The sequence below is a fragment of the Acinonyx jubatus genome, chromosome C1 (genome assembly GCF_027475565.1).
Source record: "Acinonyx jubatus isolate Ajub_Pintada_27869175 chromosome C1, VMU_Ajub_asm_v1.0, whole genome shotgun sequence".
NCBI classification, from domain to species: Eukaryota; Metazoa; Chordata; class Mammalia; order Carnivora; family Felidae; genus Acinonyx; species Acinonyx jubatus.
The window spans coordinates 117,300,551-117,322,051 of NC_069381.1; the positions used below are offsets into that span (position 1 = coordinate 117,300,551).

Consider the following 21,501-nt stretch of genomic DNA (forward strand, 5'->3'; position numbering starts at 1 on the left):
ACAGGAACTGGGCCGTTTATCTTTGTGTCAGTGACTCCCTCGTAGAAGGCACAGGTGAATGAATGTGTGACACATTGCAGGGGAACGTGCAAATGCGAGATGGTGAGATTGGGAACAGGGTGGCTCCCAGTGGAAAGGGAAACAGAGGTGCAGCACGGTGTTAAGTAAGAGGGGCCCTCACCAAAAACACCTTTGAATTCTCATTAAGGCGTCGGCAGCCATCGATACATGAGACCCCCCCCCCCCAAATCTGTTGGGTTCTCGGGCAACAGGACTTGACTGGGAGGTGAGCAGTGGCGTGGGGTGAGGCCCATAGGGGCAGAAAAGGAGGCCGGGGCGTGAGGCTCAGCAAAGGCATCTTCAGCAGAGTGCACGGAGGGCCACTTGACCCTGGCATCAGACATGCCTGGGTTCAATTCTGGCCTCAATTCTGTACACGTTGTGTGTGACCTTGAACACAGACCTCCTCAGCTCTAGAACGGTTTCAGGAATCTTCACCCTGTAGGGTCTGTTTTTTTTTTTTAAGTGAAGGCTAGTTGACACACAATGTCACATCATTTCCGGACGTACAGCGTAGTGATTCGACAAGTCTATTAATGTGGTGCTATGTTCACAAGTGTAACTGCCATCGGTCGCCATACAACAGAATCCCCGTTCCATCGACCATATTCCCTAGGCTGTGCCGTTCACCCCCACGACTTATTCATTCCACACCCGGAAGCCTGCGCCTCCTACTCCCTTTCACCCATTTTGCCCATCCCCCACCCCCCACCAATTATCAATTTGTTTTCTGTACTTAGGGTCTGTCTCTCGCAGGTTGTTTTGAAGATCAAATGAGAGGATGAGTGTCTGGCCCAGGGTAAGCCTCAGTGGATGGCAGCATTTCCAGTAAAGGCAGCAGTGGGCAGCACGCCCCCCACCCCCCGCCCCCCGCCCAAACCCCAGAGTCAGATCCTTCTCCCTTGACACTTCCGGCACCCGTCCCTCCCCACGTTCAGCTGCTGACCTTGGTTCATGCCCTTTGAGAACGTAGAAGCAATCAAATGAGAACTCCACCCGTCCCTCATCTTCCCAATACCCAACGCACGGCTTCTGCGTCTTTATTCGGATTTTCACCTTCCTTCCTCTTGCCATGGAAGAGCTCTCCTGCTCCCACCAATTGCTCTGAACCCCTCTGACCTCTAGCCCTCGTAAGGACGTAGCTGCTGAAATTCTGCCCTGTCTCCCGATTTACTACTTTCTCCCTACCTACTGGGTCCTTCCCATCAACATACAAACAGGACTTAGTATATCTTGTTGTAAAATACAAAGTCCTCCCCTGCACGCCTCGTCTCCTCCAGCTGTGGTCCCCTTCCCCGTCACAGCCCAGCGCACCCTAGGTGTTCTCTGGACCCCATGCCTCATGTCCTCCAAGGGGCTTGTGCTCCAGGACACACAGAGAGGGGGACCAGGACTGAAAGTCTGAGCCCAGGATGGGGAAGACGCTGGACCCTTTGATGATGCATCGTGTGCTTTTACCGTCCACTTTAAATAACAATCTCTCTTCTGCTTACGAATATACATTCATGGTATATATTTATTGTCATGGTAGACAACTCCCAATGCATAGAAAAATAGAAAAAATACAATAAAAACCAATGCTAAAATAAATCAAAAATAAATGAAATCCATCAGGATCCTGCCAAAGAGAAACATTTCGGTGTGTTTCTTTCCAATTTTTTTCCCAAAGCGTATACATTTAAAAATTTATTTGTTACATATACATACACCTTACATACACACACACACATGATATATACACACTAGGTGCCGGGCACTATGCTGAATAATTAGAGGACACTACTAAAAACACAGTTCCTGCACACACAGTAGAGAGAGGCAATGAACAGTTTTTTGTTTTTTGTTTTTTTTGGAGAGAGAGAGAGAGAATGAGAGAGACAGAGCGTGATCAGGGGAGGGGCAGAGAGAGAAGGAGACATAGAATCTAAGGCAGACTCCAGGCTCTGAGCTGTCAGCATAGAGCCCAACATGGGGCTCGAACTCATGAACCATGAGATCATGATCTGAGCTAAAGTCAGACGCTTAACTGACTGGGCCATCCCGGCGCCCAGAACGGTTCCGAAATATGCTGAGTGCCATGTTACTGACTGGATCTGGGCATATGGGGATCAGAGGAGATGGGGCGGGAGGAAAGGTTGGGGGGGGGAGGAGGGATGAATGGCCACGGCTGTTCTGAGGGACTGTGTGGAACTCCTCAGGCTGGAGAGTAAATTTGGGCCAAGTGACAAGAAGCGGTTCGAAGGCCGAGAGGTCAGTGGGGCCAGATGACAGAGGGCTCCTTCTACCACGGATGGGAGAGGGGACCTTCTTATAATGGCAGTGGGTGTTCTTTGAAGGGTGTGAAGCAAGGAGAGTGACCAGATGTAAGGCCACTCTGGCCGCTTGGGGAGAATGGCTAGGAAGAGGCCAGACTGAAGGGAGAGAGACCAGCTGGGAGGTGAGCATCACATAGGCCCTTGACGGGAGCTCGGGCTGTGGTAGAGGCAGGGGTGGGAGGTGGGGGGACCGGCAGACACACTCAAGAAGCATCTGAGGGAGAACTCAGACATCTGCGGCGTGTGATCGACTCTTGGTTAGGGGTGGTGAGAAGGAGAAAACTGATTTTATTAAATTGTGGTCCTTCTGTACATACTGTTTTACAGCGAGGGAGACACAGAATCCGAAGCAGGCTCCAGGCTCTGAGCTGTCAGCACAGAGCCCGACACGGGGCTCGAACCCACGAACTGCAAGATCGTGACCTGAGCCGAAGTTGGACGCTCAACCGACTGAGCCACGCAGGCGCCCCTAGACTCCCATTTAAATTGCCATTTCTCTTTTGATTGTTCTGAACACCTTTAACTAAGTTAAAGGTACATCTGCGTGGCTCTGTAGCATTACGCACAGTGCTCCACGGATATACTTCTGTGGGTTTGTAGATGCCTAATTGGCCCAGTTCCACCCCCTCTCCCATACATGCCTTTTGTCCCTTTGCCATCCTCCTACTGAAGGTGGAGGGAACATTCCTGCCCAAGGACTTTGGGCTTGGCCATGTGACTTGCTCTGGCCAGCAAAATGTGGCCAGAGGTGACAACGTGCCGGGGCTTTAAGAAGTATCCTGTATTCTTGCTTATCCTTTGACGTTGCTGCCTTTACCAGGAGACAAGTTGTGGAGGGAATACAGGTGGCACAGCTGGGCCTGATCCACAGCGAAGAGCTTAACCCAGCTGGCCCTGCAGCTTGAAGCAGCGCCCCCTAGTGGAGCCCAGCCTGGATCCGCCAATTTCCCCCGACCTGCAGGTGCACGAATCAGGATAAATAAGAATTCTAACCTACCAAATCTTGGTGTGATTTGTTGTGCAGCAATAACGAACCAATACAGGGGGCATTTCTGATTCGTTCCTTTTTCTGTTTCAAAATCTCAAGTCACATCTCGCCAAATTCCCCTGCCCCACACCCGGGAGATCCATCTGTATTTCTATTTGCAGTGGTTAATGGTGTTCTTTTCCTTCCTCTTTGACCAACACCAAAGATTTTTTTTTAATTGCCAATTTGACATTCCAATAAATGACCTCATGGGTTGTTGTTGCTGTTGCTGTTTTTTGCATTTCTTTTATTGAATGTAACGATGAATGTAAACAAATGATTATTGGACCATGATCTCTTGTGAATTGATGGCTTATATTCCTGGGACTTGATCTAATTGGCCTCTGATTGCTCCACTACAAAGGGGAACTGAAGAGTGTTTAAATGAAAGAATTCCTCGAGTTCTGATCCCCTCCTCAGTCCCAAAGACTTAGAACATCCCTATCAGGGGAGTGTTGTTTGTGTATTATTTTAATGCAGGTTCCCATATGGCAACAATACACATTTCCTGAATGGTTCCCGAGTCCAACACGGTGCAAAGGAAAAAGTGCAGAAGTAGAAGACCTGGGGATGAGTTTTACTGAGCAAAGAAAAGTCGCCTTATGGCTCCCAGCCTCAGTTTTTCCATCTGCAAAATGGAGGTATTAATGAAACATTCCGTCCGATGTGGCCGCGAAGGATAATCGGCACAAAAATATAACGCATCCAGCATAGTGCATATCACACAGTTGGCTCTCAGAAAATCTTAGGTTCTGTGCTTTCTCTTTCCTTACACGGATGGGCCATTGGGATTGAGTGAAAGGAAAGATTTGTCTGCAGCAAGAGTCGTCAGAAAAGGTTTCCTAAAGGAAGTACAACATCAACTGGGCCATAGAGGGTGGAAAGTATTCTGGAGTGGTGGGTGGAAGAAGGTACAATATTCTAGGCGTGGAGACAGGTTACAGTGGAAGCTTGGAGTCAAGCTGTTCTCATGACTACTGTTATTCAGTTCCCAGTATGTGCCAAGAGCACGGGCAGTTAATCCATGTGAGGCACTATATTATTTTTATTTTTATCATCATCATCGTCATTTTTCCCCCTTTACAGATGGGGAAACAGAAACTCAGAGAGGGTATGTGACTTCCCCAAAGCCACACAATCGGTCATTGGTGCTGGGATTTAAATTTGATCCCAAACCCCGCATGCTTTACCCCAAAGCACCCCCAGCGGCCACGCAGGACAGAAGCTATCCCTCAGCTGCGGGAGCATAGGAACCTCCGGCCTCTGGGCGGCGACTTCCGGATGCACCTCCACTTCCGGGTCAAGTCCGCGCACTTCCGGGGCAGCCTGGCCAGGGACTGAATGGGGCAGAGGACAGTGTAGGGCCTGACTATTCCTGCCCAGCAGGGGATGCCTAGAGGGGACCGAGTCATGTCTGCATGTGGGTCTGCGTCTCTAGTGCCTTTTGTCTTTCACAGGCCTGACCCCCAGTAAACGTCTCCCACTGCCAGCTCTGTGTGGGGCCCTGGAGGACCCATGGACCCCCATCTTAGTGCATCCTACCCCGCAAGCGTGGTGCGGATGGGAGGGCTCTGAGAACACCCTCTTGCCTGGGGCACGGGGCCCGGCAGGGCAGTGGGGGGGGAGGCAAGGGTCGAGGGGTGGACTGTGGAGGGTGTTGAAGGATCATAGTAAGGAGCACTGAGCATTTACCATGTGCTGGGCACCATGCGAAATGCTTTCTTTTTAGCTATCATTTTGATTAATCCTCACAAGAACTCTGAGAGGGAGGAATTCTTACTATATTTTATAGACAAGGAAACCAGGGCCCAGAGAATTTTTTTTTAATTTTTAATGTTTATATTTGAGAGAGGGAGAGAGAACGAGCAGAGGAGGGGCAGAAAGAGAGGGAGACGGGGCAGGCTCCATGCTGATAGCAGAGAGCTCCATGCGGGCTTGAGCTCACAAACTGCGAAATCATGTCCCGAGCCAAAGTCCTACGTTTTACCGACTGAACACCCAGGTGCCCCCCGGGGCCCAGAGAATTTCAACACCTTGATTGTCCAGGTAAAAGCCTGTTATAGGCTGCCCAGCCCAGGCAGCCTGGCTCCGGAACCTTCCCTCTTAGGTGCATCTCTATGGCTGGATGCCAGGGAGCTCTCTGGGCTTTCCCTGCTGGGCAGGGGAGTGATGGGGGCGGGGGGTGCAGATTGTGCACAGAGGGCCATCTCTGTCCTGCTGGGCCGGGGGGGCCCCGTGCTGGTTTGTGACCTGCGGGACTCAGCCAGGCCACAGCATTTCCAGGAAGAGGAAGCAGGAGGGAGGAGGATTACTGAACATGAACAGCAGAGGTTAGGCAGTCATGCCCAACATTCAGCAGCCCTGGCCCAGCCTAGTCGCTCTCGGGCAGTTGAGGATGCAGTCATGCTAATTTTATCCACTTCCCCTCCTGCCCCACAACCAGCCCTCCATCAGCCGCAGAACCAGCGTGGCCACGCTGTGGCCATGTGCCCCGCCCCGCCCTGCCCGGCGGAGGTTCTGGAAGGGAGGTTTTCTCAGCTTAGCTTGGTCTGAGAGCTTATGAGGGGGGCTGCCTGGCCGAGGTGCGGGCGGCAGCAACTTTCCTTGGTCTCTTAATGTTACTGGTGCCAGACAGACCTGGGTTCAAATCTCTCTGCCTCTTACTGGCTGGGTGTCCTTAGTCGAGTTAATTGTGTTAGGGGGTTACTGCTACATAGCAAACCACCCCCAAAGTCAGTGGCTTTAAGCCACAGCCATCTGTGATTGCCCATGCGTTTATGGCTTGGTTGGACAGTTAGTCCCTCCAGCGTGGGCCAGGCTTGACCAGCCTTGGCTGGACTCCCTCATGTGACTGGGGCCAGCTGTAGGCTGGCTGGTGGAGGCTGGCCCCAGCCGGGGTGACCGGACCCTGCTCCACATGCTCATTCATCCCCCAGTGGGCTAACCTGGACTAGTTTTCATCACGTGATGAGAATTCCCAGACAGAGAGAGAGAGAGAGTGTGTAAGAGAAGAGACCTGGCCTCTGTTGACGAGCTGCAGGGTCATGTTGTGAAGGCCATGGATGGAAGGGCGATGAATTGGGAGCCACGTGCCGCGGGTTTATAAGATGAGAATAATATCACTTGCATTGCGTGATGCTCTCGGCTCCCTGTCCTTTTCGGGGATGTCACTCACGTGCTGCCACAAGACGGGACACAGGAGAGGTACAGGGAAAGGAAGTGTGCTACGCTCACAGGTCCTAGTGAGACAGTCACCGCAGGCCGAGGGGCCGCCACATGGGGGGGAGTGTTCAGGTTCAGGGAACAGGTTGAGCCATGCAGGTGGGGAGCAGAGAGACCGAGGACCCACGGGCAAGGGCCTTTATGGGGGGTCAGGGCGGGTGCACAAGCAAAGGGCGTGAGGGGTCTTCACAGGTCCCCTTTGGTATTTGACTATCACCAGGTCATAGTCGTGGGAGGTGGGAAGGGGCACCTGTGGCAGGGGTCCACCTTACCATACCGGTACACCTAGTCCCCCGGGCTGGGTGCTCACAGCGTGTTTTGTGGGGATGTTGATGCCGCAGGGAGATAGGAAGTTTTAAAATTTACAACGCACCTAGTAAACCATGAGCTCCATGAGTTTGTTTTGAAAGCTACCCTTATAAAATGGAAACGACCGAGGATTAGACTCACCTTTGGAGAAAGCCGTTCCTTCCTTTCCTTGGGAAGGGGTTTCAGTGGGGAGGTCCTCTGTCACAATAATTAGAGTATGATGCACAACATTTGAGGGAAGATGGTGACGCCATCCCAGGGCAGAAAAAGCTGAGTAGCTGAGTGCTGGGTTTAGCCTGCCTTCTTCCTTCCTTCCTTCCTTCCTTCCTTCCTTCCTTCCTTCAGGGAGTCGATCAGAAAACAGATAGCAAGAGCCCGTCATGTGATGTGTCGGAGATAGATCGATTGTCAGGGGCACTTCCTTGTAAGCCATGTGATGCGTGTGGCCCACTGCCTCGGGGAATGGGGAGCCTTTGAAGGCCTTAGGTGGGCATCAGCATGGTTTCTTTGTCATTTCTAAAGATCTCTCAGGCTGCTGCCCGGAGAATGAAGAGGTGGCTGATGGGATGTGGTGCAGGGAAAAGACTGATTAGGAGATATTCCAAGCGTCTGGACTGGTGCTGTGGTCTGAACCATCGTGGTTGCAGAGAAGGAGCCAGCTGGATGGGCTGGAGAGATGTTTTGGAGGCAGGGCGGTAGAATTAGTGGGACTGGGTGCCTGGTGCTTGAGGGGTAAGGGATGGGGAGGCATGGGCTTTGGCATTCAGTTTCTGTCTTGGGCCCTGATGGAGGGAGCCATTGGCTGAGATGGGGACGCAGGAGTGGCAGACGATGAGTCAGACCTTAGCTTCCTGACCTTGAGACACCCACATGGAGGTGGCTGGTAGGCAGATCTGTATGACTAGGGCTCGGGAGAGAGCTCTGCACTTGGAGTATAAGCTAGGGAGTCAATAGCTCAGGGATGGAAACCAAGGCCATGGATGGGAAGTGACTGTGAGCCTAGGCCTTAAGGAGCATCGTGTGTGCCTGCTTACATTTTTATGCTGCTGCCTTTACCAGGAGACAAGTTCTAGATGGCACGGCTAGCCTGACCCTCAGTGAAGAGCCAAACCCAGCTGGCCCTGCAGCTTGAAGCAGCGCCCCCTCGTGGAGCCCAGCCTGGATGGGCCAGTCTCCAGCCGACCTGCAGGTGCACAAATGAGTAAAAATAAGAGTTCTAACCTACCCATACTTGGTGTGATTTGTCATGCAGCAATAACTGACCAACACAGTGGGTCTTTCTGATTCGTTCCTTTTTCGGTTTTGGAAAGTTCGGCTCACATCTCACCAAATTCCAACTTCTCCATCCTGCAGAGATCCACCTATGTGTTTATTCGCGGTGGGTAACTCCTAGGCCCGGGCCTTCCATTGCCCCGCTGTGGGTTCTAACCTTGGCTCCCCTGTTTACAAGTGACCCTGGGCGTTTTTTCCGAATGCCTTGAGGCTGAGCTCCCCATGGGTCCGGTGCAAATGATGATACCTCAGAGTCTTATCACACATGCATCTCACTCTCCCAGATTTACCATTTACCCAAAGCATTTATAATGGAGAGAGAGAGAGAGAGAAAATACTCGTGAGAGTGCACTCAGAAAATATATAACCCAGGGGAAGCCTGAAAAGGGAGTCAGAAGCCAAGTTGCGCAAAGCATGAGCCGCTCCACCCTCTTGGTTTAATTTAGTTCATTCAGTACATGTTTACTGAGCCCCTACATGGGTGAATAAAACAGACAAAAGTCCTTTTATTTATGGAGCTCACATCCCAAGGAAACTAATTTTCATGCTTAAAGGCAACATTCCTATTTATCATGCACCATGATGTCAACCACATGCCAACGTCCTCACTCGCTGGCGAACGGCTCCAGTGCTGGGGCTGAATGATGGTCATGCCTCACACTGACTTTGGGCACTCTTCGGTTTCCACATCGCGTTTAGATCCCCTGAGTTGAGACGCCACTGTCTCCCCGGGAGAACTCAGTGAAATGTGTGCGTGGAGTGGGCTCATCCGTAAGGGATGAGAGGTAGGAACGAGTGATTTCGGCCCCAGCCAATGACATTACCAGGTAGTGCTTTGAGCTTTATTAGTGACCCCACCCCAGAGGGACCCCTCGGAGAGCAGTGGCCCTCCCCCAGGTGAGCTGAGTGTCCATGCCTGCAAACACTTTGGGAGCGGAAGTGGAGGGCCTGTGGGGGGTCAGCTGCATTCCACGCCTGCATCCTCATTGTGGTTGCAGTTGTGAGAGCCCCAGCTATTCTTGTTGCAATTCCACAGGGTCCCTTCTGTCCCTTGACATGCAACGTTATCCAGCCAGATCTGCCCAGTGCCTGGAGATACGGAAGGCGAGGAGAGAGAGGAAAGCACAATTAGGGTCAAACTTCCATTTGGGGGTAGACTGCCAATTTCCCTCGCATCCACTCAGGCCCAGGGTGCTGACAGCTGGTCTATTCTCTCTCTCTCTCTTTTTTTTTTTTTACTTTTTTTTAAATGTTTATTTATTTTTGAGAAAGAGACACAGTGCGAGTGGGGGAGGGACAGAAAGAGAGAGAGAGGGAGACACAGAATCCGAAACAGGCTCCAGGTTCTGAGCTGTCAGCACACAGCCCAATGCGGGGCTCGAACTCACGGACCGCGAGATCATGACCAGAGCCGAAGTCGGACGCTTAACTGACTAAGCCACCCAGGCATCTCTCGTCCACTGTCTTATGTTAACTCCGCTTCTGTTCTGCTTTCTACCCTTTGGCAAAGGTCTCACCCAAAGATTAAATGAGATAGATTAAGATACATTATGATATTCAATCTATTATTAATTATTATTACTTAAGCTATGCACTGTTTGAAATTTCCTCCTAGGGGCTCCCAGTGTTTACCGCTTTCCTGCTGATTCACAGCAGCCATACCTACCTTCTCTAAATGGCCTTTTATTACCAGGCCATTCTCTGGCTGGAAAGCATCATTCTTCAAAAACCCCTAACTTCTGATATAATTGATTTCAGATCAATAGCACAGGGAAAAACAGCAGGATGACCGTCCCCACTTACGATGGTCTGATTTATGACTTTTCAACTTCACGATGGTTCAAGAGTGACCCACGTTCAGTAGAAATCATACCTGAGAATTGTGAATTGTGATCTTTTCCTAGGCTAGAGACATGCGGGATGGTGCTCTTGTGGTGTGGGCCAGCACGAGCTCTCAGTCAGCTAGGCGACCATGAGAGTCAACAACCGATAGACTTAGAGCCCTTCAGTACCCAGACGGCCATTCCGTTCGTCACTTTCAGTATGGTAGTCAATCAATTACAGGGGCAAGTTGACAACATTATAAGTAGGTTTCGTGTTAAATAATTCTGCCCAACTGTGGGCTCCTGTAAGTGTTCTGAGTATGCTTAAGGTAGATGAGGCTAGACTATGATGTGTAAGTGAGGCGTATTAGTTGCATTTTCTGCACAATGTTTTCAAATTAGGATGAGTGTGTTGAGATGTAACCCCATCGTAAATCGGAGAAGATGTGTATTCAGTTACAGTAATTTATACTACAGTGTGGCCATCTATATAAGGGTAATCTATATGAGGAAAATATATCTTTTAAAGTAGTGTCACAATCCAACTGGAACTCAGATTAAAAAGCAGGTGGGTGCTGGGGCGCCTGGGGGTCTCAGTCGGTTGAGCGTCCGACTTCGGCTCAGGTCATGATCTCACGTCTCATGGGTTCGAGCCCCGCGTCGGGCTCTGTGCTGACAGCTCAGAAACTAAAGCCTGCTTCAGATTCTGTGTCTCGCTCTCTCTCTGCTCCTCCCCCATTCACGATCCCTCTCTCTCAAAAAATGAATAAACATTAAAAAAAAAAAGAGGAGGCATTTTGGAGTAGAGTAAAGGCAGAGAGTATTTGGAAGTGTGGGCAGGAGAAGCCAGCCTACTGTCCCTGCCAGGTCAGCTCTTGTGGCCAAAGAAATGATCTCAGCCTGGATTCTTCACTCTTTTGTTGAAAGTTTGGACCTTTTGCTGAAAGACACAGGACATCTTTCCAAAACGAACTTTAGGAAGTCCCTGCCCCAATTTATTTTCTCTTCCTTTTGCACCTTCTCCTTAAAGACAATCACAATATGGAATGTTCTGGTGTCTAGTTTCCAGAAGACTGAGAAGAACCCCTGTGTTTGCCTGTCCTGCAACTTCTCTGTCCTTCCAGGGCCAGCGCCTCAGCTGTCCTTCAGAGAGCCATGCCTCGGCCACGGAGCGACCTGGCTTCAGGGAGGCGTGGACCGCGATCCAGGCCAGGTCAGCCAGAGCCCTGACCAAGCCTTTGCCATCACCGTTGTGGAAGACAAGTCCTCTCTCTCCTGGGGCTGCCAACCTGGAAGGCTGGCAGCCAGGGGCACTTTTCAGATGCTTAAACCAATCCTTCTCTTTTAACCCAAACTCGCTGAGTCACTTGCAACCGAAGGGAAGGCCTCAAGGAAAGATGCACTCACCAGGTGTCACATTGACAAGGGCCCTTCCCCTGGAGTAGCCCAGCATGCGGCAGAAGACAGTGGCATCTGAATGGTCCCAGTCGTCATCACAAATTGTCCCCCAGATGCCGTTATAGTAAACTTCAGCCCGGCCTCGGCTGCTAGTGCCAATAATCCTGACGGACACCAGGGATTCACCTGGGTGAAAGACATACGTGGGAGAGGTGAGGAGAGCAGTCTAGGGCTTTGCATGGATGCGCGCTCTGCCTTTCCGTTCTTGGAAGTTCTGTCGTTAGGGAAGAGCCAGCCCCCCGCTTGGCCGTCACCAAAGCCGGGAAGATCCCACATACGGCACAGGTACGACCCGGCCGGCAGCCTCCATGCACCTGCAGCTGGCCTGGCCTGGCCTTGTGGGGAGAAGAAAAGGAAAAGTTGAGGGGGTAACGGGAGGGAGGGAGAGAAGGGAGGGGGAGACAAAGGGAATGGGGGAAGAAGAGAGAAAGAGAAGGAGCTGGGGGGAGAGGACGGGAGCTGTGGCTCTCCGCCATGGGCAGGCCTAGCTGAGGGATAAGCCTGTTAGCTTTTCCCAAACCGAGGGATTTCTCCGAGAACCAAGGCCTCTCCCCACCGCACCTGCAGTTTTCAAGTACAGAGTTTCCTCTAAACCACAAATTAAAGAGACTAGAAATAGTGATTACCTTTTTGACCTTTTTGTCCCTGTATTCCTTGCTGTCCAGAGGATCCTGTCACAAGGACAAAAAAAAAAGCCCCCCCCCCAACACACACAATTTGAAGGAAACCAAGAAGCCAGGATCCCCTCACGCCTCTTTGCCAGCAGTGGGAGGAGGGTGGGGAGGTCAGATGGTCTCCTCCAGGTTTGCAGGTGACCTGGCATCATGAGGGCTGGATGGACCACGGGCACCCATGGTTGAGCCAGACGAAATAGGCTTACACTACAGCATGAGGGATTTGAACTCGACCAGAGAGGAGCATTTAACAGGTGAGAAACATGTGACCCCATCATGTGACATGTGGGAAGTACATGTGACAGACAGGGGAGGCATCTCCTTTGTGGAAAGGTGCAGCGGCCGGGGTATTGGCTGGGTGTCACGCGAACACACGTTCACATGTTTGCCTCTCTGAAACGCCCACAACGTGCCTTCTTCACTTCTGTGTGCTCAGGGCCAAGGGCAATCCCAGCACAGAACTTGTCCGGGGTGGAGCGGGGGGAAGCCAGTAAACCTCTACACCTCTGGTTCTGGAAACTCCCAAACCCCTGACAACAGGGACTCTCCTCAGAACCCACAAATCAGAGACCGAGGCCTGACCTTTCACTCCTGGCTCTCCCTTTTGGCCTTTTAGTCCCGGTGCACCCTTGAGGCCTGCCAGGCCTGGGCTTCCCTGGCTTCCCTTCATGCCTGCAGGGCCTGGAGAGGAGAGAAACCATGTTAGTCAGATGCTTTGCTCTGCTTTCCGAGGGGGGCCAAGGGCCTTGGTCCTCAATGACTGAGTTGTCCTTGCCCACCTCCGTGAATGGGCTGCAAGCCCGTGTCTTTGGTCCACCTTGGAGGGACAGTAGCTTTCAGGGTGTTGTTCTGATCTCCCCACTGACTCTCCTACGAATGCCGGCTGGGAGCACACAGGTAAAAACAGCGGACGGGATCCTGGAGGGCCTCACCGAGCAACATAATTGTGTGGAAGGTGTGGCCATTCTGAGAGAACTTGCCGTCGTGTTTCTAGGTCTCGAGTTCTCCTTTAGTAAGTTCAAACAGGAACCGAATACCCAGATCACGAGGCAGAAAGAGGGTTCAAGAGATGTGTCTGAGAAGTTTTGCGTTGGCGCCCTTTGGGGCGGGGGCTGTGGAGAAGGCTAGAAGCGAGTGCTCTGCGGGAAGTGCCATGCGCAGTGACCGACCACGGGCTTGGGCTTGGGAGGTGATCATAATAGGCTAGCGGGCAGCAGCAGGAGGAGGGGAGGAGCTTGAGGGGCCAAAGGGAAGACAGAGATGGACCAGCGCAGGTACGGGGAAGCAGATGAGGCCTCGCAGCCCACTGGGGAGGTGGAGAGGAAGGCCGCGCAGCTCCATGGTGGGCGCACGGCCTGAAGCCACCAGCCGGCCCCCGCTCTCCAGGTGCTTCTTTACCCCTTCTCTACCCTCAGCACGGCCCCTCTCCCTACCCGCCCAGGTCACCGAGTTCTGTCGCTCTCCAGGTTTTCCAGGGGCAGGAATCTGAGACTTGAAGGACAGAGCCCTGGAGTCTTAGCCTCAAACAGGCTTGGGCCCTAGCCCCTTTGGGGAAGGTCACAGCAGCATGTTCAAAGTCAACAAAACCTGTCCTCCAAGCACGAGGTTTTCCAGACATCATTCTGAGAAATTAAAATGAAGCCGGCCCTTTACCTGGAAATCCTGATTCTCCTTTTGTTCCTTTCTGTCCTTGAAGTCCTAAGATCGAAATACAAAAAAGAGGGGAAGATAATAAAACTTAGATATTAGACACTTTTAATCTTAGACAACCTCTACCTTTTGTCTGATTAATGCAGACGGAAAGATACATTGGTTCTCCACGATTGTTTAAAGCCTCCTGAGCAGAGCATAAAAGGAGACAGACTGCAGATAAATGGGGACACGTGTTGGGGACAAATAGAGATGGAGTGGAGGAAAGTCTGCGTTAGACAGACAGACAGACTCTGGATTTACTGGCTGGCCTTCTTTGTCCGATTATAACCTGACTTGATGGCTAACTCCAATCCTGTTTCTTCCTGATGCATTTGATTGGAAAGAAGTTGAGGGATATTTTGAAAACAAAGCTCTCTTTATTTCCAAAAGCCCGTGGAGGGGACTCACTGGCCACCAGGAGTGCTTGGGGGCTCTCACTCATAGCAGATGCTCCACAGAATTGGTGGGTTCATTTCATTGTGGCCCTAATGTGGCTAAAGATTTATGTGGCTAAAGGGTCTCGTGTCCAGAAGATGGAAGAATCATCACTGCAATCATTGGTGATGATCCTATTTGTGGCTCTAATGTGAAAGATCCTTCCTTCCCCCCCTCCTTTCCTTCCTCCCTCCTTTCCTTCCTTCCTTCCTTCCACCCACTCACCCCGTTATTCACTGACTCATGGAAGGCCCACTGTCCCCAGCACCATGCTGGGTCACAGGGAGATAATACTTTGTTGGTTTAGCAACATTGTGGTTTCCTTTTTTTTTTTTTTTTTTTGTATAAACTTTTTTTTAAGTTTATTTATTTTAAGAGAGAGAGAGAGAGCGAGCAAGCCAGTGGGGGAGAGGCAGAGAGAGAGAGGGAGAGCATGAGAATCCCAAGCAGATTCCATGCTGTCAGTGCAGAGCCGGATGAGGGGCTCAGCCCCCACATCGTGAGATCGTGACCCGAGCTGAAATCAAGAGTCGGACACTTAACCGACTGAGCCACCCACGCGCCCTGCAACACCGTGGTTTCTGGATTTTAAGTGCCTGTACCCATTTGATTTCAGAGAAACAAGACTCTCCAAGACCCACAAACTTGGGGAAACGAAAGCTCAGTATTGACTGTGAAGTACCAGTTACTAGAGGGTAACCAGAGGAACATTGTGCTCACCACCACACCCTCGACTGGTGTCCTTCCCATGGCACAAGCCCACTGGTGGCAATCCTCAGCAGCCACAGGGAACTCAGTTCCCCAGCTTGCCCACGGCCTGCGGGGAGTTCCTACCTGGGGAACTTCCTGCTTCTGACTTCAGTTTCTGACTTTCCTAAGCACCTACTGTGTGCTGGTCAATGGAGGGCAGGCAACGGGCCCGGCGGGCCTCTTTGGGACCCCTTTCTGGAATAATGAGCAAGGGAATTCCTGGCTCCCAGCAGCCCTTCAGATGATTCTCCTGAAGCCGGGAGCTGCCTGGAGGTAGATCAGAAGCCCCAGGAGCTCAGACCTTGGCACCACAGAGGCAGGAAGCCCTGGAACGATCTGAGAGGGCAACTAGTTCAGCTCTTTGTGTTAGGGATGGGACAGAACTGAGGCTCAGGAAGCTTCTTCTAAGGGCTAAAGGAACCTCAGAGGTCAGACCCTGGCAGGCAGACCCCAGCTCACTCCGGGGTCATTTGCTCATGCCCCAGCCCCCTTTGTAGAATGCCCCACTCCCTTCATCCCCCAGAGAACTCGGATCAAGCCTATGAAATCTGCTAAGATGTCAGATGTCCCCGACTGCAAAGCCTTCTCTGGCCTCGCCCATGGATGGCATACTTCCTTTCAAGGTGGCAAAGTGGCCAGAGTCAGAGAGCCTGGGCTTACATCCGCCTCTGTGACCTTGAGCTAGGTGCTGCCCTCTGGGAACCTCACTTTCCTCCTCTGAGTCTCCTGGCTGCCTGGGGGGCACTTGGGAGACTGAAACAGAGTCGTCTGTGTCATGTGCTGAGCCTCATGTCTGGCGTGGGCTCAGTAGACCCTGTCACAGGGACCCCACGGACCCCGTTTGCACGTGTCTGTCTCCCCTCTCGGTGGGGAGTGCCTCAGACGCTGGCCCACGTGAGTTCCGGGCTCACTGCCCAACAAGTCCCATAAATGTTTGCTGGTGACCTGAGGTCACCCAGCAGAGGTGGCAGATGCTTCCTGTCCTCTCACCTACAGCTGAATTGCATGCGTCCAGATGAGAGAGGAGAAGCCACGCTCAGAAACACGTTATTAAATAGGAAAACGGGTCATACATTGACTCTTGGCTCTTTGCATCCTAGAGGGCACCGTATAGCAAAACTCTCTACCTTAAGAGTCTGCCCCTGGAAGCAAAGTTCAGGGACCCCGGGCCTTGTGACCTTCCCTAACTGTCCCCTCCTGAAGAAGTGCCCATCTCCAGCTGTCCCCAAAGCACCAAACGACAAACACCCTGTACAGACAGGAACCATAGGGAATCCCCTCTTCTCTAGACCTATGGTCCCTGCGGCCTGACCCCCCCCCCCCCCCCCCCGCTCATTTCTCACACCCTCCTTCCCAGCCCATCACCCCCCGGGGACTCTGCCTCTGCGGCTGCCTGCTCTCTGCCAGGCACCGCGCCAGGGGCTTCACAGACACCGCCTCATCCCGTCTTTCAGCTGCCCTGCAAGGTAGTGCCATTGTCCTTCTTACAGGGGAGGAAGAAGTCCACAGTCACAGACGCTAGGTGATTTATCCAAGGTCACGCAGGGAGTGAGCAGTGAACTTGAGTTGTAACCCCCAGGTTTGGCCTCCCACTGGGTGCCGTAGCTCCCTGTGTCCTGTTCGCAAGGCAGCTCACACCTTCCTGAAGTTTCCCTCTTGGGCTGCCTACCTGGTTCCAAAGACACTCCCGGCCCCACCGGGGGCCATCTCGTTCCCCTAAAGGAGTAGTCAAACTCAGGGTGCATCGGAATCACCAGCACAGGGCTTGCCAAACAAAGCAGCTTGTTAGGCTCTACTCCGGGATTGCTGATTCAGTGGATCGGGGGTGGGGATCTGAGACTCTGCATTTCTAGCAAGCTCCCAGGTGATTTTAATGCTGCTGGTCCAGAGGCCACACTTTGAGGAGCAAGGCCTTAAACAATCCTTAAACTCACGGCCCACCTTCTCCAAACAGCCTTCCTGTCTCTGAGGCAAATAAATGCTGGGTTTCTCCTCTTAACCACAGCTTCCTGAGTCTTCCTGGATATTGCACACGTCTCAAGCTGAGGGGACCCCAAAATATTTATTTGCAAGGTGTTTATTTAGAGAAATGATTTTCTCCCAAGAAAATCGTGTAGTTAGAAAGCACACGTCGTCTTATTGTTCAGTGTTTAGCTAGTATTTTGCCTAAAAGCTTAGGTTCCTGCTTTGAGGGGAAACTGCCAACTTCAAACCCAGAGTTATCAAACTAGCAGGGATCTGGATACTATTCTAGACGATTCCTCGCATTCCACAGGGGAAGAAACTCAGGCCCGGGGCAAGTTGGGGAGCAAGTCTCCCAACTCTGATTTAATGTAGAAATTTCCAGTATATTAGGAAACTTCCTTCAATACTTTCCTGACATACAGACTAAGTGCAGCCTGGCAGGTTGAGGATAAGTTTAATAACTGACAGATTGAGCTGTGTAGCAAGAAGGGGACCAAAAACTTGGGTGCGTGTAGAATTCTACAGATACCTCTGAGAAATGTAGAGGAAAATGAGAAAAGTTTTACAAGCGACAATTTAGTAATGTGATTTGGTAGAATTTAATAAGTTCTGGGGCTAACCCAGTCCTTAGATATGGTGGCTGGAATGAACTGAGAAATTATATTCACAATATAGGGCTTAATTGCTATTACGACGAATTCTTTGTTGCTTACCTTCAAAGTAAAATGTCCTAAAACACAGATGAGAAAATGGATTGCAGGTTATTTGCATTTTGGCTTTGCCTCGAGAGGAAAATCAAAGAACGTAGAAAATTCAGATGCTTGTTATATTTTAGACAGGAAGGCTGCTGAGATGCAGAACTTCTGATCTGATTGGCGTTTTGGAGCTTAAATGTTTTGGCTGCTTCTAACATCATTTTATGAGGTGGAATGATAGAAAGAGAAATGCCACGATCACAAGACGAAGTGAGTTCTTCCTCGTGTCCAAACAAACTTCAAAATGGCTAAGGGATTTTGAGCTAAAATTAATTTTTGTGTGGGGTTTTTGTGTTTTGCAATTCTCAAAGTCAAGTGATTTTGTAATCCTTTGAAAGCTCAAAGGTTAGAAAAAAACAGGGGCGCCTGGGTGGCTTAGGCGGTTAAGCGTCCGACTTCAGCTCAGGTCATGATCTGGTGCTTTGTGAGCTCAAGCCCCACATCAGGCTCTGTGCTGACATCTCAGAGCTCGCAGCCTGCTTCAGATTCTGTGTCTCCCTCTCTCTCCGACCCTCCCCTGCTCGCCCTCTGCCTCTCTCAAAAATAAATAAACATCAAAGGTTAGAAAAAAACCAAGTTTGGGGAGTTTCGTAAAATGCCGTTCGGTGAATGGATGAAGGAAATGACCGTTAGAGAAAGTTCTGCTGAGTGATAATGCCCTACTTAATAAACTGTGCACCTTCCCTTCCCAGCAGAAGGAAAAGAACTTCCTCCTCACTGTCTTTAATCTGAGACGGCTCCTTTCTCGCAAGAGGTGTCAATGAGGGAAAACATTTCACTTGGATGGGCTGGGGTGTGGTTAGTGGCTGTTCACAGCGGCAGGGGGATCTGGTGATGGGGCCAGGATTTACCCATCTGCTGTGGAATGGGAATACAGGCGATTCTGACTTCTCTGGAGTTCTACACTCTATGTTATTCTATGTGACAAAATCTGGAACAGCATAACTTTGGAATCTGACTTTGGGATCAACTCCTGGATTTAGAGTGCATTAACTGTAAGCCCCCCGCCTGCCTACCCCAGGAGAGGTTTCGCCTTCGGGGAGTCTTTGCTTCTCCTGCTGTAAGGTAGTGAAACTCAGGAGTGTGGGCAGGGGAACTAAGATGATGGGAGTAAATCCCAAGCACAGTGCTTGGCCCAGAGGCATTGTTAATCATAAACAAATTTATTATATATATAATATAATATATAAATATATAATAATATATATTATATATATGTATACATACTATAATATATTAATATATAATAATATATACATTATTTTGTATATATACATATATGTACACATATACATGTATATACATATATGTATACATATGTATACATGTATGTACATATATACACATATACATATACATATATGTATATATATGTATATATAATATATTAATATATAATAATATATATTATATATACATATAATATATTAATATATAATAATATTATATATTATATATGTATATTATATTATATATAATATTATATATTAATATATTATATAATATATATAAATGTATATTATATATAATTAATGCACGATAATGGGATCTAGCTGTTACTTAGGTCAAGCGAAGGCACTGTAATTTCTCTGTTTTCATCTAGGGAGGCTAGATATTCTCTTGAGAGATTAATGATTTTATTTACAAAATGGGAAATGCATTGGTTTGAAAAACTGGCTTGATAGAATCAAAACTGGACAAACACCGTGGTGCCTCCGGTCTGGGGAATACCGATGTCCTCACATGGAAAAGCATGCGTTATCTTCCATGGTGAGAAGGTCTGGCCCCTGGGTGGGAGCCCAGCCTTCCTTTTCCCACTTCAGAAATCTAACTTCTCCAAGAATTCATTAACCTCTGACCCCGGGATGGTATGGAGACCTGCCTATGGGCCGCCAGACTGTGGACCTATGGCAATTCCCTCCTGAGATGTTCATGTGGGCCATTAGCTCCTAGATCAAGACAAGCATTTGGATTTGTGTGGGAAATCTGTGCAATTTTACATAAGCTGTAATTATCACATGCTCCGCTTTGGAAACATAATCACCATGTTTACTTGGGGAGCCAGAACTAAGGAAGAACCCTTAGAATGTGCCCGGTTGGTATTCACCAGTAGGCCTGATCGATGGAAATCCCCAAAAAGGTGCTCAGCAAAAATACAGGAAGTTGATAATGGGGTTAAAATGATCCCCAGGCTAAGGGCCAACCGTCTCTGTGCTGTAAGGGAGGTGGGTTTGGGGGTAAATAACGAAGAGCCGTAACAGGGCCTGAGAACTTCATGTTTCCCTCTCAGAGTGGAAGAAGCTGCTGGAGCCTCAGCTCTAATCTTCCCTGGACTGGGATGGAGAGAGAAGGTGTTGCTCATCAGAGCGCCTGATGGGGGGCAAGGGGCACGTTCAGGCTGCCTGGGCAGGGAGACAGCATGATGGAGTGCAGTGGGTAAGTCCATGGGCAGTGGGTCGGCCAGGCTTGGGTTCTGACCCTGGCTGTGTCTTCTCCTGGCCTCTCGAGTCTGGGCAAGTTCCTGTGAAATCGCACTCACAAGATTGCTGCTCCCACTGCGTTGTCACGCAAAAGCTCATTATCAAGAGGTGCTTTTACTATGTAAACCCTCCCAGGACGTGGACTACAGGGCAGAATTCCCTACCCTCAGACAGTGGGAGACACAAGTTGGGGGCTGGGGAGTGGGCACAGTGTTCCCTGTGCGTAAAACCATGCGTTACCCCTAATACCCTTGCTTAGTTAAGACCCGTTGGTCTGGCAGTGGGGGAAGGGTGTGGACAGGTGGGGACAGAGACTCATTGCTTATAGCCGAGGGATAAAAGCCATCACCACTATGAGGCCAAACAAAAACCTCAGGGATAGGGCAGCCTCAGGCCCTAAATTCAGACCCCCTAAAATCTGGGACCAGGGAAGATGAAAATACATATGATCAGGAGGAAACAGCCAACAAGTAGGGGCATCTGACCCCCACACCCAGATGGAGCCTTTCCAGAAGGTGAAACCTTGCTGGCTGCCTTCAGGTGGCATCTATATGGCATCCTGGAGCAGGTCCCCTGCCCACACTGACACATAGTCCATAAACAAGAAATTGACTCCGGGGCTGGATGGACTGGAAGGGCAGTGGGTGTTACAGCGGCCTGTGCCATGGCTCCTATTAATCTTCAGAAAAGCCCAGATGGTTGAAGGCCCAGAGTCCAGGGCCAGCCAGGAGGTGGTCCCGCTTATCCCTCTGGCCAGAGCTCCTGACCCTCTCTCACATCTCAACCCTAAATGCCAGGGACATCAGCCTACAGAGCCCTCCCTCATTCTTCTGTGACTTCGCCTGCTCTGTTCCCGCTCTCTAGATTTCCCATCCCCTCCTCACCATGGCCAAGCTCCACTCATTCCATGAGACTCAGCTCAAGCTCTTACATCACTCCCAGACCGCGCTGCCTTTCACCACCCCTGCCAGACAGGGGACACTGTGAGACTGAAGCAGTTAGCTGGGTGAAGTCACATTTGTTTAAGGAATCAATCCATTCATCAGTCAACCACTTGATCAGCGAGCACGGAGAGGACGTGCCTCTGGTGTGGGTCTGTGCACCACTCTGCCTGAGGGCATCGGGCTGTCTAACCTGGCAGGACCTTCTGCTCGGGCGGAGGATGGAGCCACGGAAGGCTGTCCACAGCCATAACCTTGAGCTGCTACCACATTCCAGGCTGCGCTTGGCTTTCTAAAGGGCATTTGTCACGTCTCACTTCTCC

At 50.5% G+C, this 21,501-nt stretch overlaps 1 protein-coding gene across 2 annotated transcripts in view; it reads right to left on the minus strand.

Moving 5' to 3' along the window:
• Positions 1-9,025: 9,025 nt before the first annotated feature.
• The window catches only part of MARCO (macrophage receptor with collagenous structure), a 40,648-nt gene continuing 28,172 nt past the window's right edge, over positions 9,026-21,501 (minus strand). For both annotated transcript variants that reach the window (XM_015062527.3, XM_053214913.1), the window contains exons 12-16: positions 13,814-13,858; positions 12,743-12,841; positions 12,113-12,157; positions 11,436-11,612; positions 9,026-9,294 (exon numbers count right to left, since the gene is read on the minus strand). In XM_015062527.3, coding sequence (XP_014918013.1) covers positions 9,164-9,294; positions 11,436-11,612; positions 12,113-12,157; positions 12,743-12,841; positions 13,814-13,858 — 497 coding nt within the window. In that variant the 3' untranslated portion in view covers positions 9,026-9,163. The remainder of the gene's footprint in view (positions 9,295-11,435; positions 11,613-12,112; positions 12,158-12,742; positions 12,842-13,813; positions 13,859-21,501) is intronic.